Source organism: Aythya fuligula, chromosome 3 (genome assembly GCF_009819795.1).
Source record: "Aythya fuligula isolate bAytFul2 chromosome 3, bAytFul2.pri, whole genome shotgun sequence".
In the NCBI taxonomy this organism is placed as follows: domain Eukaryota; kingdom Metazoa; phylum Chordata; class Aves; order Anseriformes; family Anatidae; genus Aythya; species Aythya fuligula.
The window spans coordinates 12,523,735-12,543,040 of NC_045561.1; the positions used below are offsets into that span (position 1 = coordinate 12,523,735).

The 19,306-nt window shown below is 56.8% G+C and overlaps 2 protein-coding genes across 4 annotated transcripts in view; one reads left to right on the plus strand and one right to left on the minus strand.

Annotated features, from left to right (window-relative positions):
* Positions 1–15,062, minus strand: part of LOC116488244 (phosphofurin acidic cluster sorting protein 1-like) — a 43,578-nt gene extending 28,516 nt beyond the window's left edge. For 2 of the 3 annotated variants that reach the window (XM_032185715.1, XM_032185714.1), the window contains exon 1: positions 14,902–15,062. In XM_032185715.1, the coding sequence (XP_032041606.1) occupies positions 14,902–15,029 (128 nt within the window). In that variant the 5' untranslated portion in view covers positions 15,030–15,062. The remainder of the gene's footprint in view (positions 1–14,901) is intronic. The other variant, XM_032185713.1, reaches the window with a different exon arrangement.
* Positions 15,063–15,942: 880 nt separating this feature from the next.
* Positions 15,943–18,645, plus strand: LOC116487916 (transmembrane protein 121-like). Its single transcript, XM_032185148.1, has 2 exons — positions 15,943–16,148; positions 17,452–18,645. Exons 1-2 carry the CDS (start codon positions 15,943–15,945, stop codon positions 18,389–18,391), a joined length of 1,146 nt encoding a protein of 381 aa, XP_032041039.1. The 3' UTR covers positions 18,392–18,645.
* Positions 18,646–19,306: the final 661 nt, after the last annotated feature.

Here is a 19,306-nt window from a genome sequence, read left to right on the forward strand (position 1 = left end):
TTAACTCTGCAACAGTCCCGTGCCCAGACTGAAGATCGGCACCAGTGCTACCATTAAATAAATGACCCTCCTCTGTCCACGTACAGCCTCTGCAGCACCCAGGCCCCGTGTCCCTAGCGTGCTGGGATATTTCACGCAGGCATTACACGGCATCTCCATCTGGGAACTGCAGTAACACGACACTCCTTTGGTCTCTGAGATCAGGAACAGCTCTGCAAGAATTCAATCCCTGATCACATATTTGCTTCCCTGTTGTTTTTTTATCCCACACGTCCGATACCCAGAATACCCCCAGGGGCAAGGCAGTGGTATCACTGAGCCGAAAGTCGCCTTCAGCAAACCATGTGGCTTGGGTGGTGCAAGGGGAACCACAACATGATCAGACTCACACGTCCATCTGGCAACTCTCTAGCCTTGGAAGAACAGGGATATATTAAGAAATCATCATTATATTATATATTACAAGAAAACATAATATTGTAAGCATATATTACAAAAAATTATATAATATATTATAAGAAAACATTATATATTATAAGGAAACATTCACCTACTTGGGTACATGCAATAAAATGACCCCACATCCCTAAGCAGGCGTTACACTGGGTGGATCAGCCACGGCCACTCCAGTTCCCCACTTTCCAGCCCCTGACAGCCAGGGCCAAGAGGCACAACAGGAACCACAGGGTCAGGTCCAACCACTCGGGCAGTCCCTGAGCTACTGAGAGGAGCTGATACTTTCTCCATAGCCCAGCAACTCTGACCTGTTATGATCATGACCCAAGAGTATATTCAACTGCATAGAAAGCCCAGCTTGCCCTGAACATGAAGTACACAGTAGTGCTAGGCGCCTCACAAGAGAAATGAAAACAATGTTATTGTGCTGAGAAAGATGGTCAAGATCCTGAAGACAAGAAAATGTCAGTCCAGATATGCACAAAATGCCCCACAACGCATAACCATAAGGATGTGCTTAAAATCAATCTAAAGGAAACAAAAAAGAGACTGCTATCTCTCCCCAACCCTTAATTTCCCTATTTTACAGCCGTGTCTAGCATTTAATTAATCAGTTTCTTATCTGCTAGAAAGCATCCACATGAAAGGGGAAGTTTCATTTTCTCCCACGGTGATTCACGTTGTCTCACACAAAGAGATATGCGCCCAGGGCCCCACGAGCATCCTTACAAGAAAGCTTTGGAGCTGCAGAACAGAATTATTGAGTCTGTGGAGCTGGCAGGGCTTAGGACTGAGGTCCTAAGTTACTTTGGGAGCTTTAAAAATCCTGCCTTTGAGGGCTTAGCTCACGGCCCTGTTTGAGCTACACTCCACTTAAACAAGCTCCAGAGGAATAAGCTGCCCTGCAGCAAGCGCCCTTTTAAGAGCTGTGTTTCTGCTTAAGTCACCAATGTCTTCTCAACTAAAAGGAAAACAGCAAATTACTTCCAAAAAGCTTGATTTTAAACTGCGGCGTAGCTCACTGACCAAAATGCACCAGAGCCGGGAGGCAACAATATATTTTCACTACCACGGGAGTGAGCAAGCAGGGGCTGCAGGGGGGACAGCGTGGACATCCCGCATGGGCTGCAAAGGTACTGTGGGCAGATCTTTCAGCAGCCATCACGACAGATCCCCCACTTTTTTCCATCTGAAAAAATGACACGTTTGAGATCTCTGAAGACTGCACACACCGCTTTCGGAGCAGCGTGCGCGGCGTTGCGTGCAAGCCCAGCAGCGTGCTCTCTGCTGAGAAGTAGCCTGGCCTGCTTCAGCACAAGAGGCAATAAAAACACAGCGCTAGGCTCAGTGAAGTGCAGTGAGTAATCCTCCGAACCACCTTATAAGGGCTGACAATTAGTCAGGGCACGGCAGTCTTCCAGCGTTTTCCAAAATCCCTGAAAAAAAACGGGCATTTCCCCCGCCTCCTTGTGGACAGCATCTCTCAAAGCTTGAGCTGAAGCACCTGATGCTGAGCACCTGGCTGAGCCTCAGCCATACAACACCTCCATCCCTTCGGCTTGCGGCAGCAGCAAGAGTCAGCAGGCTTCATGCAAACACTCCTGTCGGCCCCTCTGCTTGCTCGCAAGTGCCACGTAGGAAGCAGAAATTATTCCAGCAATTCTAGAGACAACCTGAAACGTGAGGCTCGTCCACCATTTGCATTTCTGTCAGCACTGCTCCTGCCTCCCCCTGCGCTATCACAGCTCGACAGCAAGCCCACCCTCACCTCTGGTGACGCTGCGGGATGTGAAAGCTCCAAAACCTGCAAAGCACAAGGATAAATCCTGCGCATGCACGTGCCTCACTGACGGCAGACATAAGACACAAGGCCAACTGTGCATTTTTAGGGGTTGCTAGCTCTTTCTGGGAGTCAGTCTTGATTTTGCACAGCTGCTGCTGAGGCTGGTATCTGAGCACCAGCGATAACCTGTCTAGCACACCCCCCTGGCTCCTGCTTGAGCTGTGTCTGGCTCAAGATTTGGAAGCGCTGGGAAGATGGCTGCCGCTCAGTCAGTGAATGCTGTCAGCTCACAGCCCAGCTACAGCACGGCCACTCGGGCTTAAAACACCCCCGTGCCCAGGAAAATCTGTACCAGCCTCACATATAATGAAAAAGGAGGAGTGCTTACACACACACGCTGCTTGCAATCCCCTGGGGAATCCCAGTGCTTCAGTGCAGCTCCACTGTGCCTCGGTCCTTGCAGAAGAGCCTTTCTTTCAGCTGTGGACATATTTCCATTTCTGCAGGGAATTTTGCTCCAGGAGTCACCTCATGAAGGTGCCGGGGGTTGACAGCAATTGGTAACACCCGGCATGACTGGCGCTGGGTGAGAAACGTTTTATTCTACCCTGTTATCCTACAAATCACCTTAACCGAGGCCACAGTAATCAAACCAGACATCAGTGACAAAACAAGGAGGAGGGTTAAGCCAGGAAGACCTTCTCCTGACACTGCTGCCCCTGACAGAAAGCACTGCAGGGCTCCGTGTGGTGCGCCTCACGCTGCAGGCCGTGCCTGTCAGAGCGCTGCCGGGCACCCTCCAGTCACTGCTCACAGCTTTCCCCCCACATCCCCGGGGTTCAAACAGATCTCATGGTTCTTCTCCAGGCTCCTTTCAGGCCCTTGCAAGGGACTGAGCATCACCCTGGCTCTTTGGGGACACCAACGTCCGTTTTGGAGGACGCCAACAAGCCAGCAGGCCCCGTGCTTTGTTCTCAGCTCCCTGTGATTCCGCCCCCCCCACCGTGTGTTTGAGCACATGATGAACTGACTCAACCTGTTAATCCAGCAAAGAACAAACCTAAAAAAAAATAATAATAATAGAAAATAATGATTTGTTTCCTTGTGGGCCAGCACTGAGGCAGCTTGCCACGCACGCGCTGCAGCTAGCAGCAGAGGAGGGCTGCCAGTCCCAAGCTGTTGGGCTGGGGCTGCCAACTGATGCCATCCACAGTATCGCACCCGGTATAGGGTCTGGAATTCTGCCTGGGATAGGAACAAAGCTTTTCCCCTTTCTTTTGACCAGCCCAAGGCGTGAGTCACCTGGGGGAAGCGCTTCCAATGCCAGGTGCACCTATCAGGGCTTCCACTCAGGGCGAGACAGCAGCAATTAGCCACCTCAGGGTGACTCTCACCTTCTTCTCCCTCAGCACACCCAAAAGTATGAATGCATCTCCATCGTCACAGCGTTGTTGGCTTGATCTGAGTACTTTTATTTCATCTGTTTTGTCCTGTGCCCAATCCTGCAATCTGCTAGAGTGGTTTCAAGCGACTACGCTGGCTGTGATGAGAGCTCACACGACAGCTTTGGGCCAGGTGTCCCAGCTATTTGCCTCACAGGAGATGAAAGATGCCAAACAACATCTAGTTTTTGAAAAAAAAAGAAAAAGAAAAAAAAAAAAAAAAAAGCTGATATTTGAGGAGAGAATAGAAAAGCACTCGGTGTCAGGATCACGTCAAAGCCCAGCAGGTGAGCCTTCCTACTGGGATGTTTTTCCATATTTTTGAAGCTCAGGTGGGACATCAGTTTTGAAAGTCTGTCAGGCCTGGCCTCCTGGAGAGCATCCACAAGCACCAGACTTGCTCGGGTAAACCGAAAATGGCAACGCACCAAAAACCCACAGAAAAATGATTCATCATTTATCGGTAACAACATAGCCTGGGTTGATGTCAAGCCACCTCTGAAATTTATTGTCCTTTTTTTAAGGTATGGCAAGAGAATAAGGAGCTGCAAGGCTGAAAAGCGCCACCCCTTCAGAGAGGGGATGCAGATAAAGCCATGGCCCACTTTCTGGGGTCACTACTCCGGCAGCACAGTGTTGGATACTCTTTGGCAGGAGTCAACTCCAACATTTGCCAAGCTGAAAGCTCCAGAGAGGGAAGCTCAACAGCTTTAAAGTCACTGCTGCATTAAACAGCACCTGAGCCTTTATCCCGAGAAGCAAAGTTAGGGCTTTCTGAAGGTCTGATTCCCATCCTGGCACAGCACAACTCCACAAAGGTAGAGCAAGCCATGGGATTTGCTTCCCACGGCGGTCAGCCAGCCTTTCAGACAGCTCCCAGAAGGGCCGCAGACAGCTTTCCTTCTCTGTATGCCCAGGGACAAGCAGCTGACAGGAAATGGCGGCACTCAGCTTGAGAAAAGATTGATTTTTTTTTCCCCTTTTCTAAGAAATAGGATTTGTAATTACCCAGTTTCCCGCTTGGTCTAAAAGCGGAGCCACTGATGGGAGATCAATATCTGCGGCCGGTGCTGCACAGACAGCTGCAGTGCCCCTGCCCCTCTCTTGGGGAAGGGAGGAGGTTTGGGTGCAGGGTTTGGGTACAGGGGAAGCGGAGGTTTCTCGGGAGGAAGGAGCAAAAGGCGAGGCATCCATCCCCAGCAGCCTGCAGCTCTGGCATTCCTCCCCTCACCCACCGAGTGAGGAGCTCCTCAGGAAGGACTGGAAAGCAGGAACACATGTTGCCCCCTCCCCACCAAAAACGAGGCTGACTAATCTCACCCAAGCCTGTACGAGAGGAGATGGAGCTCGGCTAGCACGGATGAAGGAATCAAAAACCACAGGAGCCTTCCGGCAGCCACATTTCAAAGTGGGTTTTCAGCCAAATGTCTCTCTGCTTGCCAGCGGAGCTGCTGCTAGCTCTGCAGTCCCACCGGGCAGTGCTCCTCTGTGTCCAAAGGGGCAGCATCCCCAACACAATACCCCACTTCTCCTTCGGGCTGGTGAGAAATCCAACTGGGAAGGGAGAAAACAATTCCTACCAGCTCATCGAGGCTCCCTGCTAGGGGTGTCAGCTGCTGAGAGCCAGCGCTGGGTTTTCACACCACCTCACGCTAAGAAGTGGCCCCGACCACCACTTTCAGGCAGGCTTTTCCTGGGCACCAGAGGGTATTTTGCACGCTGCAGCCACAGCCCCTCGCGCTTGCTGCAATCCTCATGTGTTACTAAACTATTCGCACTACAGGTGATTCAGCAAGGCAGCCAGCGAAGCCTGGAAGGCTGCCAACAGCCATTGAGAAACAGCTTGAAATGCATCCCAAAGGACAGGGGAAGAATAAAAAAAAAAAAACACAGCCACACACCTCAAAGCTTTCTCCGATCTGCTTTGAAGCAGGTGCCTGAGGAAGGAGCTACCACTCCCCAGGTTTGTTCCGCTCCGGAGCTGTGACCGCGGGCTGCCTGCTGTCAGGAGCAGGATTTTGCATCCAGTTGGGATAAAGCCCAGTCATCCACAGCACGGAGGCAGGTTTGGTGCTGAAAGCCTTGTTTTAGGGGCTTCTCACCCATTTCATCCAAAAGCCGCGGCCCCTGGGAAACACACGGCTTGTCCTGCTTGGAAATCCCTGATTGCATTGGGCACCTTCCTTCAGAGCAAGGGCTGCGTGAGCCTTCACAGTCAGACCTTTATTCTCAAGGACAGGAAAGGTTTGGGTGTTCAGAGGATAAGGATGATATTGCCCCAAAGCATCCCTCAGCAGCCCAAGTAAAAGCAACCTAAGCCTGCCTGAAGAATCACAGTGCTTTAAAGGAAACCTAAAGGGAGGGGGGAAGAAGAGGGGCAAGAAAGAAAGTAGCCCTGTGAGACCTGGGCAACTCAAAGCACTTTTTTTCTCAGGTGCGTCCATGTGGAAGAGGCTACTGATGTCCTTCCATGAGAGAAGAAGACAGAATCATGCTTGGATGGATATATTTAGAGGGCACTTGCTGTGGACCTGCATCTATACCACGAGAGAGCTCGTGAGCTTCACTCAAGCACAAAGTACAGCGGGTAAGGAAGTGTTCAGCTTCGGTGGATTTGCTGTATGTTTGTCCTCCATATGGGAAATTTATTATTAATGTGGTGAAACTCAGCACAAGCAGAAAATCTTTGTGTTTCAGGCTGGAAATCTTAAGACAGCATCTCAAACCCAACGTTGGGCAGCTGAAGATGGACAATGAATGCACATACATGGCTTAAAGTGCAAAGCAAGACTTCTTGAAAAGGTGTTTTAATCAGTCATACCCAACCCCTTACACATTCCCAAGCCTGAAAAACTCTCCACTACCTCATTTCACTGCTCTGGTCATTTTACTTCCAGCTGCCTCGCCGTGCTATCTGTCATTAGCAGACCTACTCCATCAGCAGGCTGCTTGGCAGCTTCTTCTCCTCCCAGACACCTCAAGCTGTCTGTGCACAAGAACAAGGTCACTAGGCACAAAACAGATTCACATCCCTCATTACCCATCTTATCTAATGCCAAGGTATCACTCAGAAGCAACGACTGGCACTTGCAAAGCCCTGGATACCCTGCAGGTACAGAAGCCAGGGTGCTGAGCTGGTACTGCCCAAGGAGCCCACAGGAGCGGGGAGAAGCAGGAAGGACTGACAGACAGCTGTGTCACCACAGCTCAAGTGCAGAGGTCTCTTGGAGCACACATTTCCAAACGTCCTTGCCAAAGGTGCTTACTCGCCACAGAGGTCCATGTTGTTGTCTTTAAGGTGCGTGCACACACCTACTTTGGTTACACACCCAAAGAGGAACAGATGCTCTGCAGAGCACACATCTCATCTTGAGGGAAGAAAAGACTCATGATTGCAAAATAAGGGAAGAAGAAGTTGTTCAAAAGCCTCCTTTCAGGCAGCACGAGATAATTTCACTCAAACCCGGAAAGGAGCAAGTCATCTCCCTTTCAGTGGCTTCATTTTACGCAGTGAGTCAAGAACCCAGAGCCAGGGCACTCCAAAGGTACTTCCAGAAATCCTCGCACAACATTTTTTTATTAATTTATTTGTTAAGGAGATTCTTTTTCCCCAGCATTTGCTGTTCTACCTGCTGCTGCTGAGGATGTCCCTCATCTTGGGCAGAGAAGCCACGTCAGAAGTCAACCCACCAGCATCATCGACGACCCAGGGCTCCTTCTTGAGGGCTCTCAGCAGCAAACATTTGCTATGCCCTGAGCTGAATTGCATTGATTTCTGGGTTAAACCAGAACAGAATTCCAAAACCTCACGTGCTTTATTTGCATCATCAAATACCACTATTGCTGGCAAAACCAAATGTAACTCCACATTTCCCTTTCATAACCTCTTTCAGGGTGCTGTGCTGCCGGCGGCAATAAGGAAGATGCTCTGCAGAGCTGGCTCAGCCTGAGACCCTCCCCAGCAGAGGAGGGCACCGAACGTTTGTGACCTCAGCAGAAAGCTTCTTTGGCTTGAAATCACGATATCCACTCTGAAGGCAGAGACCAGGGAGCTTCTTGCACCGCTTACTAACACGGACTGCTTGATCACAGCTACCCTGGATTTTAAACCTTGATCTACTTAGCGTTGCCTTCTGCCCCTAGAGTTCCACCTGCCTGCGTGTCTCACAGCCAGCTCTCCTTGAAAAGTCATCCACGTTCACCGTGGTAGGAAAAAAGTAGGTTGTAATTAAGCGGAGTTATTAATCTTTTGTCACTCGGGACCCCGAGCCTGTTCGTATTCACGTCAACAGGAGTGCCTGGCACTGCCAACAGGGTGGGACACCACTGCCTCATCATTTTTCAGAAGGAAATGTAAGGTCTGGGGGCTGGTAACCGACTGCCTTGCCTTCCTCCTTCACAGGCACCACATCCCTGCCTGCAGGGGTAGGGAACCAAGCCTCCTCCGCCTTAATTGTGGTGCGACGGCGTCCGGATTAAAGGCTGGCAGTAATTGGATCGCGTGCTGTATTCACAACCAATAATAAGGTTAAGAGCTTTCCTTTCCCTCCTCTCGGCCAGGCCCCGGAGAGGCAGAGGTTTAGGGCAGGAGGGAGGTGTTAAAGCCTTCCTCCCCCAGCTGCCGCAGTGGCTTGCAGGCATGTTTACCTCCGTACGTAGGCAGCAAGCATGCTGTGCTGTGCAGAGGATGAATGGGAGCACTTGAAACCACTCTCCTGTCACTCCGCGTCCCTTCGCGTTAAATACCCACACGGGTGCCTCGCTGGAAAATGAGGCTGCTAGTCATCAAACAGCCTGGCCTGAAAACACACCGTCCCCTCCCAGCCCCTCTCCTGCACTCGCATCCTGCTGGAAAAGGAGAGCCAAGACCTCCAACCCCCCTTTAACCACCAATTTCTGTGAAATGTGGATCTTTGTGGTCTGAGCCAGGGTGGAATGGGGAGACTGGATGGGGAGTTGGCTCGTTTATTGGCAACACCCAAACATCTGGGGACTGGGGGAAAAAAAATTGGGTGAGGACAACCCAGACCAACCAAGTGTTGCCCCAGCAGGCGCACAGAGCTGCAGTGATATAACCACATCCCCCAGGCTCTGCTACGGCCAGACCTCGCTGCTTGGGGCAGAGAGGGGAAATTTAATCCCCGTCTCTGCCACTTCTTAGCTGTTGGATGGATTGCTTCACCTCTGCTTCCTCCTCACCCATGTCCATCCAACCCTGGGAGCTCAGCCCCTGGAGAACAGGCGGCACCACCACAATGGGACGTGGGGCTCTGCGGGATGAGGCAGCAAGGAAAGCGCTCCTGGCGATGGGGCTCCAAGAGGGCTTCTCTCCTGCTGCTCCCTTCTGAGACCTTCAGGCTTCCTCATCTCCGCTCCCCAGGCTGCAAAGCCAGAGCAGAGCCCCCAGCCATCTCCTCTGGCTTCAGCTTTCTCTCTCCAGAGCGCACGAGCAGTCTCTTAAGGCCCCATTTTCCCCAAAAAGGACAAATCCCTCCCCTGGCGAGCGCTGGCACGCTGCAGCAGGACGCTGGCTTTCGGAGCAATGCTGCCACACGTCACGGTCACAGCACAAGTGAGGAAACAGCAACGCCACGGCCTGGAAACGAGCAGCTGGGAACAAAGTGTGGGGACCAGGAACGTGAGAGAGGCACAGAGCAAGCAGCTCCAGATCCAGGCTCCGCATCTCAGCCTCGCTTCAGCGTCCAAACCACAAGGTCGTCTTCCTGCTCCGCTTTACAAACGAGCGACTTGGTTAACAGCAAGCACGTGACGGAATTCATTCCTGCTGCACAACGGCCTCCCGAGAAACGAGAGAAAAGAGCTGACTAACCAACAAAGCGGTGGCGAGGCTGCGTCCTGCAGCCAGCTTTTGTATTGTGTTTTGTTTTTTTTTTTGATGGGTATGTTCCTCGGGAAGCATCACACCAGTCAGTGCTCATTTCAGATCACTGTGCTTGAACTTCCAGCCGTTCGCTTGGGGTCTAGCCCAAAAGCAACCTGGGGGCAGACAGAAAACCCAAAAGTGCAGGTTCTGAAGAAGCGTTGTTCTCCATCCAGTTGGGCCGTGTTGAAACCAGGCGTTATGCTGAAGTCATGGACCTTTTTTTGGCAAATCTAACAGGTTTTCCACTTCTCTGCCCACCAAGGCAGCAGAACTGCTGCACCGGCTGCCCCCAGGTCCAGGAGTGCTCTGAGGAAGGTGCAAACACACAGGGAGCCAGGGCACGAGCAGCTGGCCGCAGTACCTGTTGCTGAGCAGCTTGCTCGCCCTGTCTGCGGGCTAAAACAACGTGCTAATGAATGAACCACCACAAAGAGGTTACAAGACACCACTTGCAGCCCTGTCTACCGGAGGAAAAAAAGTACGTAGTGCTTAAGAGAGTGAGAAGGGCCTTTCAGCAAGGTTTGGAGGCGCTGATGGGGCCGCAGGGCAGGCTGCAGCCCGACACTCGCCAGCTGGCAGGGCTGGCCAGGCCGCACCGCTGCCTCTCCGAGCGTGCTGGAGATGGGCCAGTGTGGCCAAGCTGGGAAAAGCACTGAAACCAGGTCAAGGTTAGTCCACAGAACCACAGCAGCTTCCTCCAGGTCTCAGCTGCAGGCAGTTCTTCAGGGGAGAAGAGGCAGCAGCTGGGCAGAGCGTGTTGTGGAGACTTCAGAAACGAGGGATTCTCCATCGTCCAGGGTGTCCTGGGACAGCTCTCCATGAAAAGGAGTCCACGGCACAAGGCAGCTTCTGAAACCCAGCTCTAACAACTCACCTACTGATGGTGAGCACAAAGTTTCCTTACAGCTCCCTGCTTCTGTGATTCTTCATGGCAGCAGCAAGCCCAGCTACCACCCCATCATTTCCTATGCTGGTGTCTTCAACAGTGGGCAAGCGCCTCAGATCTGACCCCCTGCAGGCTCAGGAATATGGCACCACGCTACGAGAGGTCTCGTGACATGACACGTTTCAGAACAGAGCACTGGGAGAGAGCAAAGTGCCACAACAGCAGCAGTGCAGCCCTGCGGAAAAGACTTGGGCATCCATTTCGAAGCTTCTTCAACTGGAACAAAAACCATTTACATTTTCCTTAAAAAAAAAAAAAAAAAAAAAAAAGTTCAATTCTAAAGAATTGCACGGTAAAGATCCTTCACTCAAAAATAATTCTCACCACAACCGGTAAATTTGGATCTAGGCTTTCCACCCGCTTGCTCAGGCCCCTGAAATAAGGGGTGATGCTCCCCTAAGGAGCAGAGCAACAAAGTCAGCCCCAGGGGAGTGGGAACGTCTCGTCGGTCCGAGGTGACACGAGCAAGGCATAAATGCAGAGAAATGGGAATGCTGTCCTGTGGCCTGACGGCAGATTAAGGAACGTAACAGGCAGAGGAAAACCTTCAGTTAAGGGACTCGATAAACACCAGGGGGAAAAAATGAGTAAATTATTCATATACACAGCACGGCATGAAATTCAAATGGACATCCTGGGTCTGCTTCTGACAAAGGAGCTCACAAGAAAGAAAGGAATACTCGGAGCCAGCAGCCTCGGGCAGGAGGTAGGAGCGGACCGAAATAAATGGCAATTGACGGGACTGTATTTCGGGGAAGTGCATCCAAGAACCTTCAGAAAGCCTAACTGCGGGACAAGGCCTGCTGTTCACTAAGAGAGAAAGAAAACCCCAAAGCTATTAAAACACATCCTGCGAGCATTGTCCAGCTGAAAAACAAAAGCCACGCAATAATGGGCTGTGGCCGCTGCAGCTTCGCAAGTAATAGCCTCTAGATCCCGAGAATAAGAGAAAATTAACTAGAAAACAGAAAAATTAAGATTCATAACTGAAGGTTACTCGGTTACAGGTGGGTAAGGAAATAGAGAAGCAAGGAAAAAAGGGAGAATGGTGCCAAGGTTATCAGCAGGAGTGTGCGGGGCCTTTGAGGGAAAGGAGCAATGAGAAGAAACTGGATGCATAAGGAAGGTGGGAAAACCAACAGGCTACCAGAAGATGGCTGAAGGAACACGGGAAAAATGCAGGCCAGATGAAAGGGAGCTCTTCTGAAATACATAAGTAATGTACACCTAAAAATGCTGACCTAAATAATATGGATTCAGAGACGCTACCTGGGCAGAATTGCCCATGAGACATTTTGGATGAATATGATCTTCCCTGGTACAGAAGAAGCGTTAAGGAACAACGAGAAGAGAGCAGGAGCCTTTGCAACGGGACGGCTCTTGTCCTAGCCCCGTGACCATTATAACAGCACTACAGCTGATTGTTAGTGGGCTTCAGTTCTGGAGAATGGAACCGAAGGCGTGAGTTCAACCATCACCCTAAGCTGCTATGAAAGGAATTTGGGTATCCTGGGCACAGAAAACCAGGTAAAACCCACAGCTGTGCGTGTGCATTTTTTGTCCAGGCGACGGTCCCATACGCACTGGCGCTGCACCTCAACTTACTCTCTGCAGAGTCAGAAGGATTTCCAGTGAAAGTCTAAAAAAACAGCACGAGGAGGAAAACGAGGAGGGCCCAGAAAAACGAGAACACAACAGGAGTTTTTGTCAGCCAAGCAGAATCTCTCGCTGGCTTAGCCCGCACGAGGCAGGAGAAGCAGAAACCGCCCGCGCGATGACAGCGGGCAGTAGGTCGTAACGGTGCTCGCGTTGCAACAGGCCTGCGAGGAAATGCCCGTGCAGAAATGCCCCTGCAACTCCGGGCCGTGAGCACGGGGGATGAATCACCCCGCAGAGCGGGCAGCGGGCCCCGTAAGCACAGCAGCACCCAAAGCACCGCGCCTCTCCCCCGGGCCCACTGCTGCCGGCGCATGGAGGCACCTGAGCAAAAGCCATCGCAGGCATCAGACGGCCTCTAGGAACATTTTGTTTTCTCAACAGGACAAAGAGGAAATCATAATTCAGACACGGCAAACAGCACCGGCTACGAGGCTGCTTCCTCAGAGGCCGGGGCCTCTCCCTGCCCGGCGCTGCGCCGTCCCCCCGTGGCATCCTACTGTCTTTTTGGGGAATCGTCTGCAGCCATTTGCTGCTCCCCGAGCAGCTTTTGCTGAGGCTGGAAGTTGGCCGTGAAAACCCCCGATTTACCCAGGGAAGCAGTGAAAGCATCAGAGGCAGACAAACGCTCGTTATTCCGGCTGGAAGGAGATGGTGCCTTAAAGGATCGCTGAGCATGGGGGCGTTCACCGCCAAGCCGGCCTCGGAGAGGGGGATTTGTAGGGGCTGCAGAGAAGGCAGGCTGCGCTCCCGCGGGGACGGAGCAGCCCCCTGAGCCCCGTGTGAGTGTACCCACGATCCTCAGAACCTGCCTTCGCCCTCCCAGCTCAGCCACGGCAATCCCTGAGCCCAAATGCTGCCTGCATCTCGCACCCCCGGCTAGAAACGCCGCGACCTATCGCGGAACCAGCATCCCCGACACGCCGGCTGTGTCACGGAAAACGAGCAAGAAGGAACCCCAATCGGGCCATCTTATCTCGTTTCCTAATTCTTCAAGAGCTCGCGGCCTCTCGGATATTAAAGGCAGCAGGCAGGAGAGGCGAGCTATTAACAGAGGTTGAAAAATAACACTGCTTGGCAAGCCCCGAGCCCCAGAGCGTGTTTGCACAAAGTCCTTCCACGCGTTTCTCCCGAGCGCGGAACAATGCGAGCACAGCACGGCGCTGCTTCCACGCAGACAGACATTTTATTTTATTCCGTGCACACACCTCTCCCAGCCAGGCCCCGAAACCACAGAGAGACCCCAGCAGGAAGGGCCACACCCCCGATCCGAGAGCGAGGCAGCCCCCAAAACTCAACGGGGACTTGGCTCTGCGCCCTGGGTTCCTCCCCAAAATCCTCCCGGCCTGGGCACGGCCCCTCGGCAGCCCCTACACTTGCTCAGGGCCGGCAGGATTAAGACCAGGGGCGTGTAGGGGACAAAAGCCCCGTTACTGGGCGTTGCTTTGCCACCGCTGCCACTCCCGGAGCGCAGCACAGCGTCCCCACAAACCCAGCTCGTTTTTGGGGCTGGGAAGGGAGAATCGCCTCCCGGCAGCTGCTCCCAGCTTCTGCGTGCGAGGGCTACGTCCACACGTGCTTCACCACCGCCCGGCTCATTGCTCGACACCCACAGCCAGGCACCACCTCGAGGCACTCCAAAGCTGCCCCCAGCCCCCAAACCTGACCCCAAACCTCAAGCACTTCCAGGCTGCTGCCCGTGGAGCCCAGGACCTTGGTGGGCAGCACACCAGCTGGGCATTATTTCCAAACATTTCTGCTCCCTGCTGTCTGGCTGCTGGACCCCCATGCTCCTCGCTCCCAACTCCTCTGTCTCCTGGCACCCCTTCCAAGGGCTGGTTCTTACCATGATTTATTTTCTCTGTGCTTTTTCCACATGTGTCATAGACTCAGTAGGGTTGGAGAAGGCCTCCAAGAGCACCTGGTCCAACCATTCCTGTACCACCAATATTACCACTAATGGAATCATTGAGCCTTTGAGGTCAGAAGATCTCCAAGAGCACCTGGTCCAAACGTCTCCCTGCCACCACCATCACCACCAACAGAATCATTGAACCACTGAGGTCAGAAGAAGATCTCCAAGACCACATAGTCCAACCACCCCCTACCACCACCATCACCCACTAACAGACTCGCTGAGGTTGCAGAAGGCCTCCAAGGCCACCTGGTGCAACTGCCCCTGTACAACACCACCACCACTAACAGACTGATGGAGGTGGGAGAACGCCTCCGGGACCACCTGGCCCATCCATCCCCACACCACCAATACCACCGCTATCAGAATCACGGAACCATTGAGCTTGGAGAAGACCTGCATGACCACCACCATCACCACAGCCTCACGGACATTGAAGAACACCTCCGGGACCACCTGGCCATCCATCCTTGTACCACCGCCACCACCACGAATGACCACAGACCTACTGAGGTAGGAGAACACCTCCGGGACCACCTGGCCATCCATCCCCGTACCACCACCACCACCAGAATCACGGAACCACTGATTTGGGAGCACACCCCCAAGCCCCCCACCATCACCACAGACCCACGGCGGTCGGAGAAGCCCCCACCACGCCCACCCCACCCACCCACCCTCCCCGCGACCACCGCAGCGCCGCCGCCCCCTCCCCGCACACCCCCCCCCGAGGCCCGGCGGCTCCTCCCGGTACCGGGAGACACCACCGACCCCCGAGACCCCCCCGCTACCCCCGGGGGACCCCTCCCCGGGACCAACCTGGGCACGCAGCTGGGCGCCGAGCGGTCGATCTCCCACGTGGCGAACAGGTTCATGGGCACCGGCACCGGGCCGGGCCCGGCGGCCGTCACCGCCGCGGCGGCCGGGGTGGCGGCGGTCATCATCATCACGGTGGTCGCCGTGGCGGCCGCGGTGGCCGCCGCCGCCCCTCCTCCACCTCCTCCTCCGGCCACCGCCGCCGCCGCCGCCGCCGCCGGGGGTGCCGGGGGGGGCCCCGAGCCCAGCGCGCCGCCCGCCGCCGCCGCCATCCCCCCGCCGGTGGCGGCCCCGGAGCCTCCGCCTGGGCGCGCGCCCGCCCGCTCCGCCCGGTGGCGCGCGCGCGCGCTCGGCGGCGAGCCGGCGGCGGGAGCGGGCGGCCCCGCCGAGCCGGCGGCCAATGGGAGTGGGGAGGAGGGGCTTGGCGGCGGGGCAGCCGGCCAATGGCAAAGGGGGAGGGCGGAGAGCGCGGCCAATCGGGGCGGGGGAGGAGAGAGGCAGCGGGCAGCCAATGGGAGGAGGAGGAAGGCGAGGAGCGGCCAATGGGGGGCGGCGGGGGGCGTGGCGGCGAGCCCTTTAACGCGCGGGCTGGCGGCGCGGGCGCGCGCCGAGGGGCGCGGCAGGGCGCGCGCCCGGCGGGGTTGCCGTGGCAACGGGGTGGGGGGGGCACCCCCGGTACCCCCGTGCGCGCCCCGGTACCCTGCTACCCCCCCCCCCCCCCCCCCCCCCGCAGTCCCAGCCCCCGGAGCGGGCCGAGCGCGGTGCAGAGCGGAGCCCCCCCGCCCCCCGCCCCGGTACCGGGCCGCTCCGCCTCGCCGGGGGCCGCCGCAGTCCCCGCCCGGCCGGGAGGGGCCAAGCGGCGCCGCAGAGCCTTCGCCGGGCGATGCCGCGCCGGGCACGGGGCCGCCACCGGGGCTGCCCCCCCCCGGCTCTCCCCGTGCCGGCCCCGCCCCGCGCCGCTTCCCCGAGGTAAAAGCGCGGCCCCGGCGGGGGGAGCTGCGGGGCCCCGCTCCGCCGCTGCGGCCCCGTTTGTCTCGCCGAGCCATGCTGCGGGCGGACAGCCAGAGCCGGCCGCGGCCCCCCGCTGCCCCGGCCCCGCCGCCGCCGCCGTCCCTCCGTGCCGCTCCCCGGCCCGGCTCCGAGCAGCTCCCCGCCGCCTCGCCGCTCTCCTGCTGCAGCCCGGCCGCACGCTCGGCTGAAGGCTCGGGACATGCGGGCTTCGGGGCTTTCGCCTGTCCGGGCACCCCCAGGTAATGGGGCCAAGGCGGGGGGCTCGCTCGGCGCAGGGGTCGTGGGGTGGCAGCCCTATGGGGAGCCCAGAAGTGGGGCAGAGCGGCTGCCGGGTGGGATTTGGGATGTGGGGCAGCGTGCTGGGGGGCGGGAGGCTCACAGATCCTCCAAAGGCTTGAGGAACCAGCAGGGTCAAGCAGAGAAACCCTTGGGGTGCTCCAGGAGTGCCCCATCTATCGGGACCATCATCTCCCTCATCCCCACCACCCTCGGGCACCTCAGCCTCAGAGGCACCCACGCCCAGCAGGTTGCATCCCTCCGAGCACGCAGGTTCCTGGCCCCGAAGTAGTTCTGGTAGCGCGGTGCCCTGCGTGCCCTGCTCACAGCCCCCTGCCCTGCCCCGGCAGCGCGGCCAGCAGCCCAGCCTCGGCCTCCATTTCAGCCCCGGGGCTGGCTCCCCTCCAGAGCAGCTGCCACGCAGGGCCCCGGCTCCCTGCTCCCTCCGGCGCTGGCAGCAGCCGCCCGCAGCTGTGCTGGGCCAGGAGGAGGGAGCCCGGCGGTGCCCGTGCCACCCAAACCTCGTAGGGTCTGGGTTTTGCTCTGCCTGTGCCACGAAGCTGAGCATTGGGCTGAAATCGAGGGCCTCCTGCAGAGCTCTGCGTGCCCAGCGCTGCCTCCCGCTGCTTATGGTGCCCAGGGAACAGCGGGCACGGGCAGGCAGCTGTAGGCAAAGCTCTTGAGGAGCACGAGGCTGGAGGAAACTGAAGATGTTGGGCAGATTTCTTCCCTCCCTCCCACCCTCCAGCTTATTTTTAGCCCGGCTGTCCTCTCTCCTAATGCCGAGGATGGAAATGAAGGAGGCTAAAAAGACAGGGGCTCTGCCTCACGGCCGTTAAGGACCTGCTCGGGATGAGGGCACGGCCACGTGTGCCTTCTAGGAAAGAGCAGAACCAGGGCCACGGACCGGGAAAGCCCACGGAAAATATAAGGCACTAAGAAATTAAGCAGTGTGAGGAGCTCCAGGAAGAGCCAGGAGCACCCCAAGTGCTCGAAGGACACCCAGCCTGCCCCATGGTCCCCCTACATGTGGCTCCTGGGGTCTGAGGTGGGGCTCGTGCCCGTTCCCCGGCAGGATGTCCTGTGGAGACGTGGCCTGGCACATTCTGGGGGGTTGAAACAATGCTGGGGGAAAAACTGATGACCATTCACCTCCCCCACCCCTTCTTCTGCTCACCCACGGTTGGCGGGGAGAGGGGGGGACAAGAGGGTGGGGGCGGGCGCGCCTGGCAGCTCGCTGATGGCCCTGCCTGTTCCTCCGCGCAGGATGGTGCCCCCGCCGCCCATCAGCAAGCCCCACGTGTGCCTCTCCACCGTGCTCATCATGAGCAGCCTCGTCCTCATGGATGCCTACCTGGTGGAGCAGAGCCAGGGCTCCAGGAAGCTGGGCATCTGCGTCATGGTGGCGGTGGGCGACGTGTGCTTCCTGCTGGTGCTCCGCTACGTGGCCACCTGGGTGGGGGCGGAGGTGAAGACGGCCAAGCGGGGCTACGCCATGATCCTCTGGTTCCTCTACGTCTTCGTTCTGGAGATCAAGGTCTACTTCGTCTACCAGAACTACAAGGCTGACCGCAAGAGCCTGGACCTGATGGCCCGCAAGGCGCTGACCTTGCTGCTCTCCGTCTGCATCCCGGCCCTCTACGTGCTGCTGGTGGCCACGGAGCGCATGGAGTACGTGCGGACCTTCAAGAAGAAGGAGGATCTCCGCAACCGCCTCTTCTGGGTCATCGTGGACATGCTGGACGTGCTGGACATCCAGGCCAACCTGTGGGAGCCCCAGAAGAAGGGCCTGCCGCTCTGGGCGGAGGGCATCATGTTCTTCTACTGCTACATCCTGCTCCTGGTCCTGCCCTGCGTGTCCCTCTGCGAGATCAGCATGCAGGGCATCGGCATCGTGCCGCACCGCATGATGCTCTACCCCATGCTGAGCATGCTCACCGTCAACATCACCACCATCTTCATCCGCGGCAGCAACATGCTCTTCTTCAGGGACGCCCGCGTCTCCAGCATCTTCATGGGCAAGAACATGCTGGCCATCGGCCTCAAGGTCTGCATGTTCGTGCAGTACCAGCGGCACCGCAACCACGCGCCGCCGGGGCCCGGCCCTGCCCCGCAAGGCTCCTGCCAGCCCCAGCCCTCCCCGGCGCCGGGCAAGTCCCGGGATCAGCCCGCTCGCCCCGAGGAGCCGGCCCAGGACAACACGTGAGGCAGCAGCCGCAGCCCCGACCGCCCCCACAAAACACCAGGAGGGCCGCAGAGCCCCCCGGACTGCCCCCGTGGGCTGTGTGGGGACGCCACTTGCCCCACCGCGGCGTCTCGCCCCGCTCCCCGTGCCGTGAGAGCCAGGTGCCCACGCTGGGGGCAGCGAGGACCGGGCTTCCTCCGGCCTCTCCTCCTCCTTGGACAGCCGCAGGCTCGGCCACGGGACCTTTTTCGTACCTCCCTCTTTGCAATAAAAGACCTGAGCCCTCCTCGTGTCCGTGTCCCCCGTCCCTCGCCTGTCCCAGTGTCACGTGGCAGTGGTGGGGAAAGGGGAGCTCATTGGTGGCCACCCAGATGCAGGGAGAAGGTTCCAGGCGCCCACATGGGGGCATTCTCTCCTCGTTTCTCCTGCGCTGGACAGCAGCAGGTGAAACCCGTGTCCACAGTGTCTGGGGCTGCAGCAGGATTGCTGCCTGCTGGGTGCATCTCCCAGCAGCTGGGGATGGGGACACGGGGACCTGGGAAGGCAACTCCTGCACGGCCAGGGCTTCCAGGCGAGCCCACTCCAGGCTCCTTCCTCAATTCTCTCCTTGCACTGTTACCAGGAGAGATTTGTCCAGCTCCAGGATAAAAACAAGGCGTAGAACAGCAAAATGATGCCACAAAGGGGCTGTGAGAGCCTTGAGCTTCAGTGCCACCGCAGGAGTAAGGCTGCGGCAGGCTCTGCATCCATCACGAAGCCAGGAGAGGAGGAAGAGGCCGGGCAGAGCCCACGCCTGGCTTGCTTTGTGCTAAGGGTGGCTGCAGCTCTCCTCATCGTCCCTAAGCGAGCTGGCACATCCCACTTCTTCCGCCTTCCCCCAGTCTCACCAAAACCCGTCAGCAGAGCAGGATGCGCGGGGAGGCAGATGCCTCAGTA

Coding starts and splice junctions, on each gene's coding strand:
- LOC116487916 (XM_032185148.1), top strand. CDS start 15,943: ATGCTGCGGGCGGACAGCCAGAGCCGGCCGCGGCCCCCCGCTGCCCCG. Junction 16,149..17,451: donor GCCTGTCCGGGCACCCCCAG/GTAATGGGGCCA, acceptor TCCTCCGCGCAG/GATGGTGCCCCCGCCGCCCA.